General features: G+C 38.4%; 3 protein-coding genes across 3 annotated transcripts; 2 read left to right on the top strand and 1 right to left on the bottom strand.

Moving 5' to 3' along the window:
* The first annotated feature begins 416 nt into the window (after window positions 1-416).
* Window positions 417-2,682, top strand: LOC129768801 (uncharacterized). The gene is made up of 2 exons (XM_055770688.1): window positions 417-717; window positions 773-2,682. The coding sequence occupies exons 1-2, from the start codon at window positions 550-552 to the stop codon at window positions 1,637-1,639; spliced, it is 1,035 nt and encodes a 344-aa protein (XP_055626663.1). The 5' UTR covers window positions 417-549; the 3' UTR covers window positions 1,640-2,682.
* Window positions 2,683-4,796: 2,114 nt separating this feature from the next.
* LOC129767977 (eukaryotic translation initiation factor 3 subunit G) lies at window positions 4,797-5,976 on the bottom strand. Its single transcript, XM_055769313.1, has 2 exons — window positions 5,826-5,976; window positions 4,797-5,701 (listed from the first exon to the last, which is right to left on the bottom strand). The coding sequence occupies exon 2, from the start codon at window positions 5,696-5,698 to the stop codon at window positions 4,868-4,870; it is 831 nt and encodes a 276-aa protein (XP_055625288.1). The 5' UTR covers window positions 5,699-5,701; window positions 5,826-5,976; the 3' UTR covers window positions 4,797-4,867.
* A 12,987-nt stretch (window positions 5,977-18,963) lies between these two features.
* On the top strand, window positions 18,964-20,325 carry LOC129767712 (probable U2 small nuclear ribonucleoprotein A'). Its single transcript, XM_055768868.1, has 4 exons — window positions 18,964-19,193; window positions 19,261-19,408; window positions 19,477-19,946; window positions 20,174-20,325. The coding sequence occupies exons 1-4, from the start codon at window positions 19,112-19,114 to the stop codon at window positions 20,197-20,199; spliced, it is 726 nt and encodes a 241-aa protein (XP_055624843.1). The 5' UTR covers window positions 18,964-19,111; the 3' UTR covers window positions 20,200-20,325.
* Window positions 20,326-22,442: the final 2,117 nt, after the last annotated feature.

A 22,442-nucleotide genomic window follows, 5' to 3' on the forward strand; every position in this document is an offset into this window, starting at 1 on the left:
AATAGACTTATTGTTGAATACAAAAATGATTTTCATTTCAAAATACGCGTTTAACGTGTCAACGTGGACATTAACTAAGCCCCCTCCTCCCTCACCGTGACATTTTCGTAACCCCTACTCACCCTAAAGTTGTCCACGTGGTATGTGGACGACCCCTAATCTACTATTTTTTCTGAATCGAATTCATACCACGAAAATATCTTTTAGCAGCACTGTCTTTAAACGACGTGAGTTGAAACACTCGCCGTCCTCTTTTCAATGGGGAAAAACTCATAACAAATAAAAGACGCCTCCATAAACAGTGTAACAAAATACACATACATTACATTTACTGGCTCCTAAAAAATTGCGACAGCAGAAGAATATGTGATACATATTCTAATAGTTGCAACAATCAGTAGTGAAATTATTAGAAATAATATGGTCGGTCAAGATTTCGGAAAAATATTATGACGTAATTTCTGTCGCCTCTCACAAATGAGGCTAGCGTCATCACGTATGTGAAAGTACCATTTTTGTTTCGTGAGTTTTCAGCTCGATTCTTCTCAAATGAGTGTGAGAAATTCTTTTCCTACGGTACAGATCCACAGTTCACCAATAATATTTACATCGAACGGGGTATCGGCGGGCTCAAGCAACGGGAGTATACCATCGTTGGATCGTAAGCCAATACTGATTTCTGGTTCTAGCCGTCGATTCAGGATGGGTCCATTGGACGTGAGTAATACTTTTGCTGAGTTTAAGTTAGAATTACAATTTCGTTCATTTGCAGAAGCCGAAAAGTGCATCCAATGAACAAAAAGAGGAGTTAGTCCGTATTTTCGAGGAATATAATGAAGACATAAAAGGGGAAAATCCAGATTCCGATTTCAAGGAAAGACAACGGTTTTGGATCGATGCAACGCACCGACTGAACAATATCCCTGGAGGAACGGTGAAGTCGACAGCGAAATGGGTCAAATATTGGGCCGACGTGATAATAAACCTAAAAAGGAAATGTCGGCTCATAGCCGAGGGAAGATCGAGAAAAACTGCGCCAAATCCACTCGAGGTGAGGATCCTTACAGCTGCCGGAAATTTCGATATTCTGGACTTGTGGAATAAAGCCATCGGACAACAAAGTGTTGCAGGCCTCGAAACACCAACTATGTCTAACGATCATGAGGAATATTTTCCAGATGATACAGGTGTTCAAAAAGAGGAAATTGTGATAGAACATTATTCAGAAGATCCCCTGGACGAGGAATTTGTTGCTAGTTTTTCGAAACCCGTTGTAACGGAACACACACAAGTGGATGTTGCATCGCAGTTGGAGATTCGAAAACCTACGAACGAAGAGCTGAAAACTATGGCAGAAGCAGCAGCGGTGACCACCGCAGAGTATGTCGAAATGACCACATCCGCGCTAGAAGGTACCAGCGAATTTCTCAAACCAAAAATAGTGCGACCATCCCAGGAAAGGCTGAGAGAAGATTTGAAACGCACGTCAGAGAAACTTGAATCTGTGATTAAGAAACGACGATTAGACGATTCCAAGTATGCTATTGCCCAAGCCCTGACCAATATGTCGGCTGCGCTGCTACAGCTCTCGAATGGTCTCAATGATCTGGCCAATGCCATCACCGATGATGCAATGTAGAATTACGAGTGAATTAAGGATTTATTTTAAGACCATGCTATTATAAGAATCTAAAGTGGAATATCAGTCAAAACCAGTGTATATGTATTGACCGACCGGCCCTTGTTCCAACGGGTTTGGATTAAAGTTAGGATGTGCTATAGTGATGAAAATTTTAATTGTAAATTTCCAATAATTAAACTGAAAATTTTACACGCTCACTGCCAATAAATTGAAATTGTTTATTGGCATTCTTATTTGAATCAATCAGAAAAATATGTGATTTTAATTTATTAATGATTTCGCGTCATTTCATCTACTTTTGCATATTTTGCAACGGGTTTTTTCCAAATCGTTTATTCGTAAGGCTCAATCGCAGAAGCTTTACGGAGCCGCTAATTCAGTTTTGTTTACATTAATTAATCTTAAATCTATGGTTAGAAGGCTTCGACCGATTACTCGCGGTTTACTCGAGGTTAAGGGGGTAACAAGTTTGTGGGACTGGTCAGGTTTGGGATATGAAAATTGGATAAAGTTGTCTCAACCGAGAGTTGCCACTCGCACTGTAGAGTTGTGCATTAGGACTAGGGGTGGCATCTGGTATTCGACTGGCTGTCGAAGGTGAGATGAGGGGACAAGACAAACAAACTAATAACGAAAAAGAAAAATATAAAGGCATTGAATTCTTATACTAGGCCGTTTCACAAACATATAGATCGACTACATATAGCAGATGTCGCGAGTTCCCAACATGTCTCTGATAGGAACATAGGGTTGTCTACCTTGAGGCTCAAGGACATTCAAAAGGTACTTTCTGGCTGCGTAATTATCCGTTCATTGCCAAACCGCGTGATCGAACCGTTTCCACACCGACAGACATTGCTTCGAACAAGATTTATTCTGTAAACATGCACATCTAACGAGTAGTGGTTGGACATAAGTCTACTCATTACACGAATGGAGTCACAACTTACGTCCAAACCTTTGAACCACGCTCTCAAAAAAACATTTGGAATAATTGAATATAACCACCGCCCAAGATTTCCAGTGTCCCAATCGGTTTGCCAACTCAGGAGAGAACTTTGACGCAGTAATTGGAAAAAATCATCGTATGAAATTTGTCTATCAAACAATTTGCCTTCCTGGGCACTAGGGATTGTTAACCGGTTTTACCACTACCGGTCATTTTACATTACCGAATTACCGGTAAATTCACAATCAATAACCGGTTATTTCGGTGATTTCTATTTCTACACCATGAATAATATTTGCCTTTATGCCGCTATTTGAATCGTCTGAAGAAGTTCTACCAACATCCAGATCCAAGGCCAATAAGAGGACCATCATTAATAATTTCTCCAAGCCCTCTGGATGCTGTTCTGGCTGAATTGATGAGATAGTTCAGCTCTATTTGCAATTCGGAAGACATCAGTCAAGGGCTGCTAGCTCATGGGTTTACGGACCTTCCTCGAACCAGCAACGGAACTCGCCAACGATTCAAGACGTTTTTCGAAATAGTTGTTAACAAGAGTTATAAATTAAGCCTACCCTTAGAAGAATGAACGTCGACTAGAAATCGGCGTTGCATGAACGTGAACGCTCGTTCGGCCGATAAAACATGGAACCTCGATCTGTAACGTGTTGAAGGCTCATTGAACGCGGAACGGTGTATTGTCATACTCTCTAAGAAAACATTCCAATATGGAATATCGGTAATGGAGGACATAATGGGTGTCAAGACTGATGGCGCGTACGTCTTGAGAAAAGTAGGAAGCCTCATATCAGCTGCGCATCAAGTTCACCTCACACATGGCACATGGCTTGCGGTGACGGACGTGTGGTATCAAAAATCTAACTCTACATCGTCTTCGGGTAATACATGGTAAAAAGTAAGTAAAACGGTTAGGCTCTTCAAAAATTCTTCTGTGAAAAAGTTCTCACGAAGCATGTCATTACGGACTACGGAATGGTTATTTGTTAGATCCTTGATTACAAAACCAGATGGAACAGTCTTCTGACAATGTTGCGCCGATTCTATGACCTCCGAACTTCAGTTCAAAAATCGATGCTCGATCGGAGAACGAAACACAAGAAATATTTCAGCGATGAAGAACTGACAGCGAAAAAGGAATTGGTTGATGCCCTTGAACCGGTTCTGATAACTGTTGAGCTGCTATGCCGGAAGAACTGCACCCTTTAGGAAGCTGACGTAGAATCGCAATTTATGCTAGAACAGCTATTGGAGCAACCGTCAAAAATCTTGAAGCAGCTGCATGAAGCCCTGATTGAAAGGATTGCACAAAGGCGTTTCGTATATGCAGATTTGTTCGCGTATATGAATAATCATTCTGCTCTTGGTCGTGACACAATTAATGATGACTTTGGCATTTTCTATCAAACGTCTCGAGCTGTACTGATCAAGCAGGCATTTGAAATTGTTCGTGTCTTAAGGAAATTTGGAGATTGATTCAGTAGCTGGACAACAGGAAGACAACATCAAGGAAAAACTTGAACGACGATTGCAGCAATCAAAGGTATCAATGTCCAGCCCAAGCAAAACGTCTACAAACGGATTGATGAAAACCTCAGCCAAGAGTTTTCGTACTACGACGCAGGGGCATCAGAAGCAAATACATGGCAGTGGTATTCGATACTCTTCGTTATGTACGCCCAACATCAGTGTACTCTGAACCTGCGTTTCCCTCTTCTGGAAATTTTGTTAATAAGATTTGATCTAGATTAGAATACAACACAATTATCATTCTTTGTGTCCTTAAGAATTACTTTAACCAAGAAACTAAGTAGCAAAGACTTCAAAAATGTTTTCTGTAAAGTAATTACTATCGATAAAAGCCGTTTCTTCAAGAAAATGATTTATTTTAAAGTATTTCTTACCGGTAATTCACCGGTTTTACCGGTAATGAAATTTTCATTACCGAATAACCGGTTATTGAAATTCTGTACAGCAGCTCGGCCACGATAAGATTTGCCAGTCGAATTGGAAGAATGTATCCAACGAGCGAGATGGATGAATGAGTTGGACATGACTCTGAGCCAACCAGGAAGGCACGAATAATCGGATTCATTGGAGGAATGATATAAAACATTATCTATTAAACTTATCTATTAAAAATAAAGGAATGTAATATCAGTATACATGGAAGAAAAACAACAAATATAAATCCGAAATGTAATTTGTAATACACATATTAGAGTGTTATAAATGTATACCATCTGATCCAGTTTGGCTTACTGAGGATTCTGTGGTTTAGACCATTCTACGTTCAGGATCAAATGATCGTAACCATGTCCATTGAGCAACTCGATGGCTGTAGCAGCATCACGCCGAGATTTGAAATGAACGTAAGCAAAACCTTTGCAAAGTCCGGTATTTTTGTCCCTAGCCAAGAACATTTTACTGTGCGGACCAATCCGCTTCACCAACTCTTCCAAATCAGCTTCGGTCATTGCCTCTGACAAGTTGGAAATACGAATAGCGGTGGTATCGTCACGTCCGCGTTGATTGCCACCTCCAATACCCATTTTCTGTCCATCGCGCATACTCGGCGGAACGTACTTTCCACTCTTGATATTCTCGTTCATAGTCATTTGATTTTCTTGTTCCATAGTTGGAGCAGGCTTAGCTTTTCCAGTTTCATATGTAGTTCCTTTGTATGGACATTGCACGGACCAATGCTCGCCCTCGCAAATACGACACTTGGCAACGTTTTTGAGAGAATCCAATGCATTGTCTGACTTCTGCTCCTCTTCTTTGTTGCTCACAAACTGCATATATATGTCTTCCGAAACCATTGTGGTTCCCGGATTTGGACCAGGTTTGTCATTTTCCGAGTTGCCGAATTTAGCCCAGCTTTTCCTTTTAGCCACGCTTTTAGGCACAACCAATCGTGTTATCTTGTACGTGCGCACCACTTTTATTTTCTTATCGTCTTTGTTGTATTTATACTCGGTGACAATTTTTTGACCATTTTCAATCGTTTCTGTTGGCGGCGGAAGTGCGCCAGAGTCCAACTCTACCTCATCCGCCCAAGAAGACTTTATTTCATCGAGTGCTGGCATCGTCTGAAAAAATACATTAAAATTATATAGAAAAATTTGTGTCATATGCTACGGAAATGTTATTCACAAGTTGAACCATAGCATGATGAGTACAATAATTATATTTCTATTAGATAAATATTCTTACATTGACGAATAATCTGAATTAAAAGAGCTGCGGTGCTGTGGTGCTGGTTTTCTCGAGAAATGGTGGAATGACAAATGACGTTGTATGCTGACGCAATGTACAGAAAGTGAGGTAAATATTTTTGGATAGAAGAAAATCCAAGATGTATGGACTAAAGGTGTGACCGTGTCGTCAATAAAGGCTGATTTAGACGATGCCAGTCAGCGCTCCAGTTGAAGTATCCAGTGAATAGAGAACAGACACTCTGTTCAAGTTAGAGGCCAATTACTTGTTCGATACTGGTACAAGTAACTTGGACAGAGTGTCTGTTCTCTGTTCACTGGATACCTCAACTAGAGTGCTGACTGGCATCGTCTAAATCAGCCTTAAGTGTGGGAGGGGAAATGGTATAAATATACAGAGGACTGTGAAAAGGGATTTGACTGCAAATAGAGATGTCTAATTTTTTCGTTTGTTTGACGGTCGATTAATCATGTAGTCATTTTCAATATTCGACTGATTCGAATAATTGTCTTTCAGTATTCGATAAATCTAGCAAATATTTATGTCTTGTAATCAAAAAGAACAGACATTTATGATAAAAAAAATATGATGTCACGATTTCAAAAGTTACATTAAATATAATTTTGAAATAAACATGGTGCAGAATAATGGTTTCTGAATGAAATGGTATTTCAGTATATTGATAAATTTACCATTTCACGATTTTTTAGAACGATTGAAAAAAAAACACGCCATGAAAATGATGCACAATATTTTTTTATTACACCAACATATTTTTTTTCTGTTCAAAATTACCTATCCTTCGAATGTTATTGAAATAGCTGATTTGTTTGAATATTTCTGCTTGGTCCCTATAGCTACTAGTTCAAAAGAAGTATACTTATAGAATCATTGATCACTAGTATAGTATATTTTCCATGGCACTCTGAATTTGAATACTACTATTTTAGAACGGGAGCTGAGACTACTTGCTATACTTCGTTCATTTCTCAGAAAACATCAACACTACGACGTCACTACGTTCGTCATCGTATAAGTTGGTACGATGGAGATGGGTATCACTTTTTCACCACTTTCGGTCTGAGACACAGACACGAGTATAGGAGTAACTTTTTTGTACAAGTGACTTTTTTGCTGTTTTAGAATATTGTTCAATGAAATGTATAAATTAATGTCAGTGGCGTGGAATATTTATTAAATAAAATGCATAGTACCATTTTCGGACTATTCCTATTTGATTTTAGTCCTTCTTGTCACCTCATTGAACGGATACAAGTTACACGCAGATACACATGGCACCAAAAATAATATTGCTGACCCGATTAACTCATCGCACGAGTGCACCAAAGTACACATTTAGTGCTGAGTTATGCAAGCGCAATCGATCGTCCGATCGACTTGTCGCCAGGTGTAGGTTTTTGTAGAATAAGCATTTTATTGTAAATTCATTTCGAGCAACAAATAAAGTCAGTTCTGATTTAGACTCCCTTGACAGCAGGTGTGATTCCTTTTTTTAAAAAGAAACTCCACCAGCTGAAATTGTAACTGGCGCCCTCACACGGGACCTTTATATTTGGTAAAAGTATAAGTTCGAGCTGAACGAAGCCACGCTGAGCATCCTGAGGAAGGAACCTTTCATTCCGGACCAAGAGCCGTCCACTGTCAACCAGAGGATTTGAGGGTGAAGGCGCGAAGCAGTGCACCAATTTAAGGAACCTACCCGGAGCAACAAAATAGGACCAAGGACCAAGGCGTTGTCCCGCGACGTTCAATGAGACGTTTCCTGATATTATTGTGAGTACAATAAAAAGAACAGAAAGAAATTAATTTTAAGAAGTGTGAAATCCCAATCATTTAAAAACTAAACTTTAAACGCGACTCGCTTTACTAATTACGAGCGTCTAGACCGGAGCACCTGGGTGCACCCGTAATCGAAACGCTGAATATCACAAAAGTGCTCAACTAACACTAATTAAACAAACTTTAAAAATAGACGAATTGATTAATTCATTAAATTCCCTCCATTTAACAACCACAATGGCAAACCCGATCCCGGATCCCGAACCAATTCCCTCAACCTCAAATTTTTCTCCACGGTTCGTGGTCGATACCTCCTTGTCATTCCACGAGAGAGGCAAAATTCCTGCTATCGTGTCCGATCTGCCAGATTTTGTGGGAAACCCCAGAAATCTATCCCAGTTCATTCTTGATGTGGAAGAAATCTTGGAACTTTTCCAAGACAAACAAGATTCCTTCCAATATTATCTCATTTTAAAAACTATTCGACGAAAAATTAAAGGTGAAGCTAGTGATATTTTGATCACGAACAACACCCCAAATGATTGGAGGAGTATAAAGGAAGTTCTTCGCCTTTATTACTCTGATAAACGTGATCTGATGACATTAGATCACCAACTAAAATCTACTTCCAGATCTCGAGGTGAATCAATCGAATCTTACTACAGCAAGATCACCGAAATTGTAATGCTGATCAGTTCAGCAATTGTCATGGACGAAGCATGGAAAGACCACGAGTCAACTCTAATAAAACTGTACAATATGATCGCCCTAGACACGTTTATAAGAGGTCTAGGGGAACCTCTTTCGATGTTCTGCAAAAATTTTAAACCAGAAAGCCTCGCAAGAGCATATCACTATTGTATAGACTATCAAAATTTAGACGCAAGAAATGTTCCTTTCAAAGGACATAATTACGCACCGGCTCCTGCTCCCAGATCTAATATTCCGCAACCGCTTCCACCACCACGGCCTTCAAAGCCATTCCAAATAATAAACCAAAGAAACAGAAGAAGAATATCTTCTTCAAACTGAAGATGTGAAAACTGATTATGATCAAGAAGAAGTTTCCAACGAATCAGAAGATGAAAACACTGTCAATTTTTTAGAAAGAGACATGAAATGGATGAGCAAATGGTGCGATTAAGAACACAAGTTTCTCCGCTACCTTACATAAAAGTGCCCACGACAAGAGGTGAAATTAAACTTCTCGTCGATAGTGGCGCTAACATAAATTTAATCTCTAGAAAATGGGCTTACAATTCTGGAAAAATCGTACATAAAATTCCAAATGAACCAGTAAAGGGTGTAATAGGTAAAGATTACGTTTCCGAAGTAGTTAAATTAGACATTTTTCAACCTATCGTAGACAACGAATTTGAATTTCTAGTCTTCGATTTTCATCCCTTCTTCGATGGTTTAATCGGAACCGAAATAATCTTCAATGAGAGTTTTAACCTCATGACAAATAAAAAAAATTTATCTGTTTCAGGAGAAAAACAAAATTTGAAAATTCCTCTATACTTTTATTCCCCAACTCCTTCACAAAGAAGATTAAACAATGTCAACAATTTGAGTACAGTTGTTAGAACATCACATCTAACACCGACTGAAAAACAATCATTGTTTTCCATCATTAATTCATGTCCAGAGGTATTTCACTGCCCTGATAATTCTCTAACATGTACTACGAATGTCGAATGCACTATAAGAACACAAGATGATATACCCGTATATCAGAAATCCTATCTCTATCCAGCAACTTATAGAGAAGAGGTTGATAAACAGATTTCAAAATTATTAGCTGATGGAATAATAAGACCTTCGAGATCCCCTTGGAACTCTCCTGTATGGATTGTGCCGAAAAAAATGGACGCATCTGGACAGAAGAAATTTCGACTGGTAATCGATTATCGCAATTTGAACCAGAAAACAATTTCAGATCGTTACCCCATGCCGGAAATTTCGAATATTTTAGATCAGCTAGGTGGAAATGGTTATTTTACCACTTTAGATCTAGCTTCTGGCTTTCATCAAATAAAGATGAAACGCTCTGACATAGAAAAAACCGCATTTTCGGTTAACAATGGCAAGTATGAATTTGTGCGTATGCCATTCGGGCTCAAAAATGCACCGGCTATTTTTCAAAGAGCTATGGACGATGTACTTCGTGAGCACATCGGAAAAAGGTGTTATGTTTATATTGACGATTGTGTCATCTTTGGTAAGACGCTAGATGAACACAACAACAACTTGAAAATTATTTTGAAAGCTCTTTACGAGGCAAATCTCAAGGTTCAACTTGATAAATCTGAGTTCCTCAGGAAATCAGTTGAATTCTTAGGCTATGTTATCACAGAAAATGGGATCCAACCGAATAATAAGAAAATTGAAGTAATTCAGAAATGGCCAGAACCAAAAAGTATTAAAGAAATTAGAAGCTTTTTAGGCTTAATTGGCTATTATAGGAGATTTGTAAAAGATTTTGCCAAAATAGCAAAACCTCTTACAAACCTTTTGAAAGGGGAGAGGAATATAGATTCGAAAAAAGCAATCAAACTTGATATCAATGCCAAAGAAAGTTTTGAAAATTTGAAGTCGATTCTTACTGGTGCCGACATTTTAATTTACCCCGATTTCAAAAAACCATTCCTAATTACTACAGATGCATCGAATTACGCGGTTGGCGCTGTTCTAAGCCAAGGTGATGGGTAAAGACAAACCTATTCACTTTGCATCTCGCACTCTTAATCGTACGGAAGAGAACTTTTCCGCTACGGAAAAAGAGATGCTTGCAATTCACTGGGCACTGAAAGTTTTCAGGAATTATATTTACGGCCAAAAATTTGTCATACTGACTGACCACCAACCGTTAACTTTCTCGTTATCCGCGAAAAATTTTAATGCAAAGCTCAAACGCTGGAAATCTTACCTGGAAGAGCACGACTACGAAATAGTTTACAAACCCGGTAAATCCAATGTTGTTGCTGATGCATTGAGTCGTTTGCAGGTCAACTCATTAACACCGACGCAACACTCTGCCGATGATGATGATAATAATTATATCATCTCAACAGAAGCCCCTTTGAATGCCTTTCGCCTACAAATAATTTTAGAAACAACAGACACAGCACCCGACGTAATAACCACTAACCCCTTTCCCGGTTTCACAAGAATAACGATAAAAAGGACTAGATACGACGAACCAATTTTAACAGTTTTAATGAAAGAATTTTTTGCACCTTCAAAACTGATTGGTTTACACACAACCGAAGCAATCTTAGGCCAACTACAAGAAATTTACAAAAAGTTTTTCAGCCGATCCGGCCTTTTGAAAATTCGATTCACGCAAAACATTCTTCAAGACATAACCGACCCGGACGTACAACAGAGAATAATACAGGAGACACATGAGAGAGCACACCGTGGTATCGACGAAAATAAACAACAAATTTTGAGGAAATATTATTTTCCGAAATTAACTGATAAAATTCGTCAGTATGTGCGTGTTTGCGATCTCTGCAATGAAACCAAATATGACAGACAGCCTCTTGTGATTCCACTTCAAGAAACACCAACACCTAATCTTCCATATGAAATTCTTCACATAGACGTTTTCCAAATCGAATCCAACTACTTTTTATCAAGCCTTGATAAATTTAGTAAGTTTGGACGAATGATCCCCATCAAATCCCGACACGCTGTCCATATTGGTCAAGCAATATGGGAAACAGTAACAACCTTCATAGTCCCAAATGCAATCGTTGTTGACAACGAACGAGATTTTCAATCACCCGATATTCGTGGAAAATTGATAGATTTAAATGTAAGGGTATACCTAACTCCCAATAGTAAATCCGAAGTAAACGGACCGGTAGAAAGATTTCATTCTACCATCATCGAACTTTACAGAATCCAAAAACAACTAACCCCCCGTCTACCTCCCCGTAACATAATTCACATAGTTGTGGAAAAGTATAATAACACGATCCACTCAGTTACTTTAAAGAAACCTAAAGAAATTCTATTTGGAAAAAGACAAGACTCAGACGTACCAATCGACCCAGATCGACTACAACAAATTAGACAGAAAATGTACGACGAAACTATAGTAAAAATCAAAGAAGCCCAAACAAAACAATTAGAAAAGTTCAATAAAAATAGAAAATCCGCCCCACAGTTAGAAGTAGGTCAAATGGTTTACACTAAGGATAAAATTATAAAGCCGAAACATAAAAAATTGTTTAAAAAAACCCATGTGCAAGAAAATAACGAAGTCACCTTCAAAAATGAGAGAAACTCCAAATTACACAAAACGAATGTAAAAAATATTAGTTTGAAATCTTAATCTTTCAGGGTTCAAGCTGCGCTTGGAAATATTATTATCAGGAATGTAAATCAAGACCATGTAGCTGTTGTCCATCTAGAAAATTGCAAGATTATAGAGGGCTATAAGAAGATAGTTCATGAGATAAATACCACTTTCATACAACAAACACTACTGGACATAAAAGACCAAGTACTTATTCGACAAGACAATGATAACGAGATAACAACCATACTAAGACGAAAAATCCTCGAACTCGAGAACAACCTGAAACAAATCAAACCCGGACGAATGAAACGCTGGGATGCACTTGGCAGAGCCTGGAAATGGATGTCCGGCTCCCCAGACGCTGACGACCTCAAAATTATAAATAAAGATTTAAGTGATATCTCGGACAACAACAACAAACAAATCAATATAAATGACGAACTGTACCAAGGGGTAGATAATATAACGGATAGCATCAACAAATTGATTATTTCTAACGAAAAAACGAATACAGCAATAGATCTTTTGAACATTATAATGAATTTAGACATTCTAAATGAAGAAATCAGTAACATTCACGATGCAATACTACTAGCAAGACTAGAAATAATAAACAGAAAACTGCTCAACTCTAAAGAGATCGATTTGATAGGTCAGATTCTTAGCAAGCAGGGAATCTCCCCAGTACTTTTGGATGAGGCACTCGGCTTTGCGACCACCACCATTGGAACCAACGGAGAGATCATCTTGTACATCATCAACATCCCCCACTTTGGAAACCTAACGTACCAACATCTTAAAATTGAACCCGTAATATCCAAATCGAAACGCATAAAACTGGATGGCAACGAATACCTCTACGGTGACGATAAACTCTACATTAAAACTGATATTTGTCGTAAATTAGGCAATTGGAGCCTATGTAATCTGTCTGATCTTGAAGACGTCCCAGAAAACAGTTGCATTTTTAACATAATATCTGGCAAAAACAGCAGATGCAATTACGAACAAATTTTACATCATCCAATAGTAACCGAAATGAGTCAAACAACTTTGTTATTGAATGAGGTGAATGACACATTACGAAACACTTGTGGAATATCGAACAGAAACCTAACAGGATCATTTTTGATCACTTATCAGAATTGTTCGGTATCAATAAGAAACTATTCGTTCACAAACCAAGTGATCGAAACAATAAACCAACCGATCTACCTACCCTCTATAGGTTTAGAAATCTCTCAGCACCACATCGATTATCCCATGGATATTCATACATTGAACAAGTTGCACCACAAGAATTTGGAACGTTTGGGAAAGCTGCAATTGACATCGGAGACACATCATTGGACACTCATTGGAGGACTAACCTCCTCATCAACAATAATGCTTCTGTTTACTTTTTATGTCTTATTCAGGATCAGACGTCAGTCAGCTACAGTTATCATAACAGAAACCAGAGCAGACGAACCGGAGATGGCTAGCAACAATAAACCTACTTTTTTATTCCAACCCCAGTCGTTAGGAGTCTGACCATTGACCCTTCGGACCGTTGAACCAGGAGGATCAACACTTAGGAGGAGGGCAGTTACACGCAGATACACATGGCACCAAAAATAATATTGCTGACCCGATTAACTCATCGCACGAGTGCACCAAAATACACATTTAGTGCTGAGTTAGGCAAGCGCAATCGATCGTCCGATCGACTTGTCGCCAGGTGTAGGTTTTTGTAGAATAAGCATTTTATTGTAAATTCATTTCGAGCAACAAATAAAGTCAGTTCTGATTTAGACTCCCTTGACAGCAGGTGTGATTCCCTTTTTTAAAAAGAAACTCCACCAGCTGAAATTGTAACTTACATATATTATTCGTCGTTAGATTCATACGTGCAAAAGTAAAGTACAAATGTTTGACATTAGTATAGTTGTTCACTAAATACAATAGTCACACATATACACATTTGTGAAAGAATTGCAGTTGCGAAAGAATTGTAAATTGTAAACTATAAATTAATCGGTGGCTTATGGTTATTTTTACAGTTACAGCTTCGGGTTCGGGAACAATCTCGATAATAAAACAAATCGCTGGAAGTTCCTAGAAACCTTTTTGTCATCTTTTCATGCCCTGTAAAAAACAGGCATTAAGTTTTTGTTAACCAAGAACACAGAAACAAAGAATATTAGATATAGGAAAACTTGAAATTTCAGAACCCTTATCATCTGGTAACGATCTAGAAGGTCATTATACATTATTCTCTTCGAAAAAGACCCTAAAACACGCTACAACGGTAAGAAATGTAAAAAATATGTTTGTCTCGATCATGCTGTTATGGTATGTTCTGATTCTTTTACTAATGAAATCTAAATCGATAAATACGTTTTTATGTTATATCATAGCTTTTTATACTTTCATAAATTATATTCAGTTGCTCACTTTCTATTAATAACAGGAAAAAGTCGAATTTCGTTATTTGTGTTGCAGTATCAAAAATTTATCTGTTTTGAAGAGGATGAATTAGATGATTATTAAAACTGAATGAAGATGAAGAAGACATATTTTCTGAACATTTTGCATTCAATTATACCCTCTTCTTCAAATAAATACCAATAAAGCTAAAAAATATATAATAGCAATATTACGAAGAAGTTCAACTTTCGGTCTGTGACACCGTACGCGAGCATATGTGTTAGGATTTTGCACGCGAGAACAGAAGGGTAAACAAATTTTGCGCAGAATTTTTTGAGTGGTTCCCTTTTTCATTAATCACGACTGCTTTGATAATTATTCGATGTATTCATATTTTGATTTTTCATTATTCGATACAAAATTCATCGATCAAAATTGCAGATATTCGATTATTTGAATCTATCGAACGATTAACCGACGTCACTAACTGCAAAACGCTGGAAAAATATCTACATCACCAACCGACACCGAGAGTCGATTTATTCTCTTTTGCTGAAGCATATAATAAGATAGAGTATATTACAAACCTAACATTAACCGTAAAAGACTTTCCTTTCAACTTTTCAATGCTCTTATTTCCACCAAAACTTTGTGGAATAGTTTTGGTGGAAATAGAGCAATAGAGCAAAAAAAATATTGCAAATTGTTTACATACAAAATCCAAGATGGCTGAAAGGCCTTTCTCATAAGTCGCGCTACCGTATTGTATTTATCGTGGTTGGAAGCAAGGTGTTTCTATAAATGTATAACAGGTGAAGCAACATCATCACTTCAATAAGAAGGGGATTACGGTTTTTGGAGCGGGGGTTGTTTGTTTTGTTATTGCTAGGATACGCCATTTTTTGCATTTTCACATGCGAAAGTAGTGGATGAACTGGATGAGAATGAAATTCTACAAAATCATCCCTTCTTCCTCACATAAATTCGCGAAAGCCGAATATAGTAGGCATCGTTTGAATAAGCGTCGTAGCAGTTTGTATAGAGCCGTCGGCAGCTGTTTGTAAACAATACCGACAGCAATTCCAATATGGCTGAAAGTGCATTTCATATGATTGTTTCACCTGGTATATATAGAGGCGCCTTGGTTGGAAGGTTGGAAGGCGCCTAGAAGTATATTCTAAGGTGGGCCAACTTGCTAACACCACTTCTCAGCCATTTTGGAAGCTACTGTGTTTTGTTTGTAAACCAAACACTATACGTTTGTGCCCAAGCTCGCTCGTGATCAGTCTGTCTCTTTCACGCTTCAAGCAAATAATTCCCGTTCTGCTTTCTCTGTACTGTTTTCATATACCGCTCCCCTAACCCACTTAGTGACGGAATGGCCTCACCTTAGATATACTTCTAGGCGCCTTGGTTGGAACTGAACAAAAACGAATTCGCTATAAGCGTGGAAACACATTAGACGGCTCTACCGCGCGATTTTTGCAATGACAAGTCGCAGCAGGAGCTTCATGTAAAACACATTCAGCGACTTCCGTCGGTTTCACTATCTGCCATTATTTTATTTGTATAGACGGATGCAAGAAGAATATATGGTACAAGGTACAACTATTGGGACAGTAAGCGGATTAGAGGGGTGGTATATAAAGACAGAATTGAGGAAAACGGAAGAGTGGATGTTTACCTGAACGAGAGGGAGAGAGAAGTTGATCACAAACGTCTGAAATATTGCATTTCTCGACAATTTGGATGGAATTCGAGTATCCACAGCTACATGACCGCAGAGTGGTTTTCACGTATTGGTTCACCTGATAGTACATTTATTATTGCCTTGATTTATTTACACCTTTCAAAATCGCATAAACACTAAGCGTAGGAACACACTGGACGGCTCTCCCGCGCGGATTTTGCAATGACAGACCGCCGCGGAGCCTCGATAATGGAATGTGTATGATATAAAACACACAAGGCGGGGCGGGTGTGTACGGTTCCAAAATCACTGTTGTACGGTTCCCCATTCGCTGCGGTGGCTCGATGGAGATGATGCGCCGCAACGGTTTTTTGAGAGTATTAGTGTTTATGCGCTTTTGAAAGGTGAAAATAAAGCAAGCCAATAATAAATGTACTCTCAGGTGAGCCAATACGTGAAATCCACTCTGCGGTCATGTAGCTGCGGATAATCGTATTCCATACAAATTGTCGAGAAATGCAATATTTCAGACGTTTGTGATCAAGTTCTCTCTCCCTCTCGCTCAGGTAAACATCCCCTCTTCCGTTTCCCAGCATTCTGTCTTTATATACCGCCCCTCTAACCCGCTTACTGTCCAAACAGTTGTACCTTGTACCATAGAATCGTCTTGCATCCGTCTATAAACATATAATAACGGCAGATAGTGAAACCGTCGAAAGCCGCTGAATGTGTTTTACATCGAGCTCCTGCTGCGACTTGTCATTGTGAAAATCGCGCGGTAGAGCCGTCTAGTGTGTTTCCACGCTAATACTCTCGCAAAGCCCTTGCGGCGCATCATCTTCATCGGGCCACCGCAGCGAACAAGGAACCGTACAACAGTGATTTTGGAACTGCACACACCCGCCCCGCCGTATATGTTTTATCGCATTCACATTTCATTATCGAGGTCCCGCGGCGGTCTGTCTTTGGAAAATCCGCGCGGGAGAGCCGTCCAGTGTGTTCTTACGCTAAGAGTGGAGTTGGACCAAGGTGGATATATTGAATTTTTACTAAATAGGTGTGAATTAGTCGATTGCGTAGAGTATGACGGAAGTAAAAATATCAACTGATGCTTCAACTGACAGGTCGCGCAGCAAGTCGTTCCAGCTGACGGAAGACAGAAAATAGTTAATTTTGTTGAAGTCCGTTTTCCTGAAGTTATAACGAGTAACTTCAGCTGACGGGGTGAATTTGTATGGAACGCGTTCTTTTATGAACAAGAGTAGAGGTCGATGTTGCCGACAATCCTTTACTAGCGGAGCAGGAGCATTCGATACGGTTATGTCGTTAGAGAGTTCACGGCTGATAAAGCGGAGATCAAGTAAGCGACCATTAAAGTTGTGAACAAAGTTGAGTTGGATAAGCTCAGCGGTGCTATAGTCATCCAAAAGTTGTTTCTGGACTGAATTCATAGATGAGCGAGCAATGTTTGGATAGTGATAGCCACTAGAACCTTGAGACCAGCTAATAGAACGCATGTTAAAGTCACCCATAATAAGTATTTTGCCCGATAAAGTCACACGTGAGGTAATCCGTTCCAATGATTCGCAATGGTGTGACGTCAGATTTGTGTCGTTGACGCGATTCGTGCCTCGTGCTTCTACAATAGAATACCTCCTTAAGTTACTGATGCAGCGGACCCAGGTGTATGACACGATTATCGCTATCTCACTCTACCTACCGTCATCGCATATCTCACTATCCCTCTGCTGTAAAAATTCATCATCGACATCACGATATGTCAGATGGTGCTATATTGATAATTCGCGATGGTGTCGACGTCTGGTGGCGGCTTCAACTTAGGGCAATAATTTGTGTCCCAAACTCGTTAGTGTGATCTCTATCAGATTAGAAGACACGAAGCCGGTTTTTAAATTTTAAAATTTGAATGAAAATTTTCACATCATGTTATTTAATTACTTGAAACACGTACTTCTGACTTTCATTCAACCATATGGCTATACAATTCCAAAATTGTTGCTGAATTTTTTCATCATAATATAAAATTGTCTTCATAAACAATTTTCGCATGAGACTTTTTCACCAACTGAAAAAAACAAAAATGTTTTTAATTCAAATAGAATACTAACTTCATATGGAAAAGCTAATTTTCATTCATAATTTTAGTTTTGAAAAACGTTCGTTCCGACTACAAATCAGCTATTCGTTGACGCTCCCCTAAACTGGTAAACGAAGCACAATGCCGCCAAAGCGGATTGCTGTTTTGAAGAAAATAAATGCTTTTGACGTTTGAGATGTTGGCATCAAAAACATGGCGGGTGTCATACAGCTGAGCGGACCTTCTTCACCATGCAAGTCATGGGATTTTAGTGTACATATAAGAACAAAATTAACTTCTCGGGCTCCAGCACTCTCTCTCTTCTCCGGATAAAATCATCAAAGAGGATGACTGTATGAGTAGAGAAGAGGGTGTCAGGGGTTGCGATTACTTCAAAGGGACATCGACAGCCTAAGGTTAACAATTATAAATTATCGTTTAATCTTTAAAACAACGATATACAAAGCATCGCAAAAAACAAAAAATTAACTATTTAGAATCCTTATTAAAGACTGTTATACCCAAAAAAAAATGTAGATTTGTATACAAAAGCGATTTTCTTCAAAATGGGTAAAGCGAATGAGATAGATGTGTTATTTCTCTTGTCATGTTATTAACCAGAAAATGTGTACAATTTAACCCCAACCATCCGAACTCCTTGAGGAAAATTATCAAAGCAATATAGTCACGCAACTCAGTTCTATACAATTTTTCGAGTCTGTCAGTTACTGTCAGTTGTCAGTGACTCGAGCAGATAAAAAAAATATCGCGCACGAATAAAAATCTGCATTGCTAAACAAGCGTGTGATTCGAAGGGCAGCATACCTTTAGATGGCTAAATACGTTGGTTTTGTCCATGAGGAGTGTATTGTAAACGTCAACATCTAAAGAGCGCTTTATAATTTCGCTTTATTTCTTGCTAATCCCAAAAACGAAAATCTTTCATAGTTTTTTTTGTGTAATTTCATTACAAAATGGTAAAGTTAACACCAGATTTAATCAATCAATCGATGCAGTACATGAACCCATGTAGAGATCGTGAGTTGGACTTGCGAGGTGAGTTTATGCTAGTGGTTTGCAATATAGGTTAGTATCACTCAAGCCGACGCTGTTTTATTCACAGGATACAAAATTCCTCAGATTGAGAACATGGGAGCAACATTGGATCAATTCGACACAATCGATTTCTCCGACAACGATATTCGTAAATTAGATGGATTTCCTCACTTAACTCGGCTGAAGTGTTTACTTATGAACAATAATCGGATAGTGTTGGTTTAAATTATAGCTTTTGTTAGAATTCGTCGATTTGAATTTATTTTATTTTCAACCATTTCAGGAGAATAAGTGACACATTGCAGGAGTCCTTACCAAATTTGGAGAGTGTCATCCTGACCGGGAATAATATTCAGGAATTGGGAGACCTCGAACCTCTAACGAAAATAACCAACCTGCATACTCTTTCGTTGCTGACGAATCCGGTCTCTACAAAGCAACACTATCGAGAGTATGTGGCTTTTCGATTTCCCAATCTGCGACTATTGGATTTCAGAAAAATAAAACTGAAGGAACGAGAAGCTGCCAAAGAATTGTTCAAAAGCAAAAAAGGCAAAGAATTACAAAGGGAAATTATGCGGAAAGCGAAACTTGCGATTCCGGTTCCCGATAAGCCAACGGTCCACAATGCCACCCCGGCCGATATTCAGAAAATAAGAGATGCTATCAAAAGGGCAACGAATCTACACGAGGTCGAACGATTAACACGGATGCTACAATCGGGTCAAATTACCGGAGATTTCAATTTTAACGGTAATTTTGATGAAGACGTATAAAACCACTAAGCATTTGTCTCATTCTAGGGTTGTGGAATTCAATAGACCAGCAGCAGATCATTTGTGTCGAACACTCGTCTATTTGATTAAAGCTCTGATGCAAAATTTTTTTCAGAGTTTTCAGAATTTGAAAAAGGATCGCCAATTTTCAATTCTTGTGAAAGAAATCGACAATATTTCATACTTTCTTCTTTATATTTTCAGGAAATGGCAATATGGAAACCGATTAGGTTGAGCCGAGAGTCAAATAGATAATCATTTGCATTCATCGATAATAACAGATACATACATACTTATTCCTGTAAAGGCCGAGAAGAATTAAATGAAGTGTTGAGAACTTGGTATTAAACTGCAAATTTTGTATTCAATCGAACACACAACGCTGTCAAGAACCTAGCGAACCGTAGACTGTCTTTTTCGGTGTAGAAGATTAGCTTCAGTTCATTTCTCGTTTCATTTTGACGTGGGACTACGTCTAACCGGAATATATGGAGGGTAAAATGAAAACCTAAACACAGAACATGCAGGAAAAAATGAAAGATTTCGAATGCTTATAGCTCGAACATTTCGTACTGGATAGGAGAGATGTTTGCATCACTTGATAGGGAATATTTCTACGCATCTATCGCAACTAACAAAATGTTGTTTTCATTAGATAAACAATTGAATAACTGTAAAATATTAGGCGTTATCTAAACGCCCTAACTGCATCGTTTTGATTGGCCCGATTTACGGTTTCCCTAACACAGCCATCAAAACCAAGCAGCCTTGGTGAAATCGGCATTGCAAATTCATACAAATCGGGGGTATTTTTGTTCCGATTGAAATGTGTTTCCCTAACACAGACTTCAAAACCGAGGTTTCTGGGGAAATCGGCTCTGCAAATAAATGCAAACTGCGAGTACTTTTGTCCTCGCTTGCCTTTGTGCAGAGTGGAATATGTCTGTCCTAACATGATCTTCTAAACTTAGGAACCTGGGAAAATCGTGCAGCCACTAGAAGCGAATGAACTTCCCAGTTTCAAGCAAATTCGAGATTCGAGAAGTATGTACACTTTTGGGATGTAAACTTCAGAGGGAAATGTAAAATAAAATAATCGTTTGATAATTTTTTTTGTCTTTATTGGAAAGATTTTCAGCCTTAGGTTGGTTCATCAAACGTTTGATAATTCTTCCGTACATATATTTTGATCTAGTCATCATACCAAACGTAAAAGGTCCGTCATTAAATTTACTTGTAACGAAGAACAATCAATCACAATAAATGAATTGACTTTACACGGCATTTGTTCATTTTTTTCACTCACAGAGCAAATATATTGAACTCAATTGAATTTGGAAACTGTTTCTACGCATCTATCGCAACTAACAAAATGTTGTTTTTCATTAGATAAACAATTGAATAACTGTAAAATATTAGGCGTTATCTAAACGCCCTAACTGCATCGTTTTGATTGGCCCGATTCACGGTTTCCCTAACACAGCCATCAAAACCAAGCAGCCTTGGTGAAATCGGCATTGCAAATTCATACAAATCGGGGGTATTTTTGTTCCGATTGAAATGTGTTTCCCTAACACAGACTTCAAAACCGAGGTTTCTGGGGAAATCGGCTCTGCAAATAAATGCAAACTGCGAGTACTTTTGTCCTCGCTTGCCTTTGTGCAGAGTGGAATATGTCTGTCCTAACATGATCTTCTAAACTTAGGAACCTGGGAAAATCGTGCAGACACTAGAAGCAAATGAACTTCCCAGTTTCAAGCAAATTCGAGATTCGAGAAGTATGTACACTTTTGGGATGTAAACTTCAGAGGGAAATGTAAAATAAAATAATCGTTTGATAATTTTTTTTTTGTCTTTATTGGAAAGATTTTCAGCCTTAGGTTGGTTCATCAAACGTTTGATAATTCTTCCGTACATATATTTTGATCTAGTCATCATACCAAACGTAAAAGGTCCGTCATTAAATTTACTTGTAACGAAGAACAATCAATCACAATAAATGAATTGACTTTACATGGCATTTGTTCATTTTTTTCACTCACAGAGCACAGAGCAAATATATCAATCAAGAATTTAATCAATACAAACGAATGATTTCTAAGCTAAGGTAGTTCCACGTGAACCTTGCGGTTATATCATAGATATAACCCACTAATTTTTTCCTTCTGGAACTGATGTGAAGGTAAGTTCTTTCTTGTTCTCCTGTGATGGAAGCAAGCGACAGAATCTGAATAGTCATTTTTGTGTTATGGGTATAGCTTTCGTTGTTCGCTAAATTTGGATCAGGATGTGAAACGTTTAACACGTTCATCGCTCAATGCGCCGTTTTTGAGTTTCTCGCGAGGCTTATCTTGCAGATGAATTATTAAATGATGATCAAACTTAGTTCGTAGATAACTTTTACATGATCTAGTGAAATTTTTGAATACGAATTGACAACAATAGCACATGCCAAAGTCATATTATACGGTTT

This window comes from Toxorhynchites rutilus, chromosome 2 (assembly GCF_029784135.1).
Source record: "Toxorhynchites rutilus septentrionalis strain SRP chromosome 2, ASM2978413v1, whole genome shotgun sequence".
Classification (NCBI taxonomy): Eukaryota; Metazoa; Arthropoda; class Insecta; order Diptera; family Culicidae; genus Toxorhynchites; species Toxorhynchites rutilus.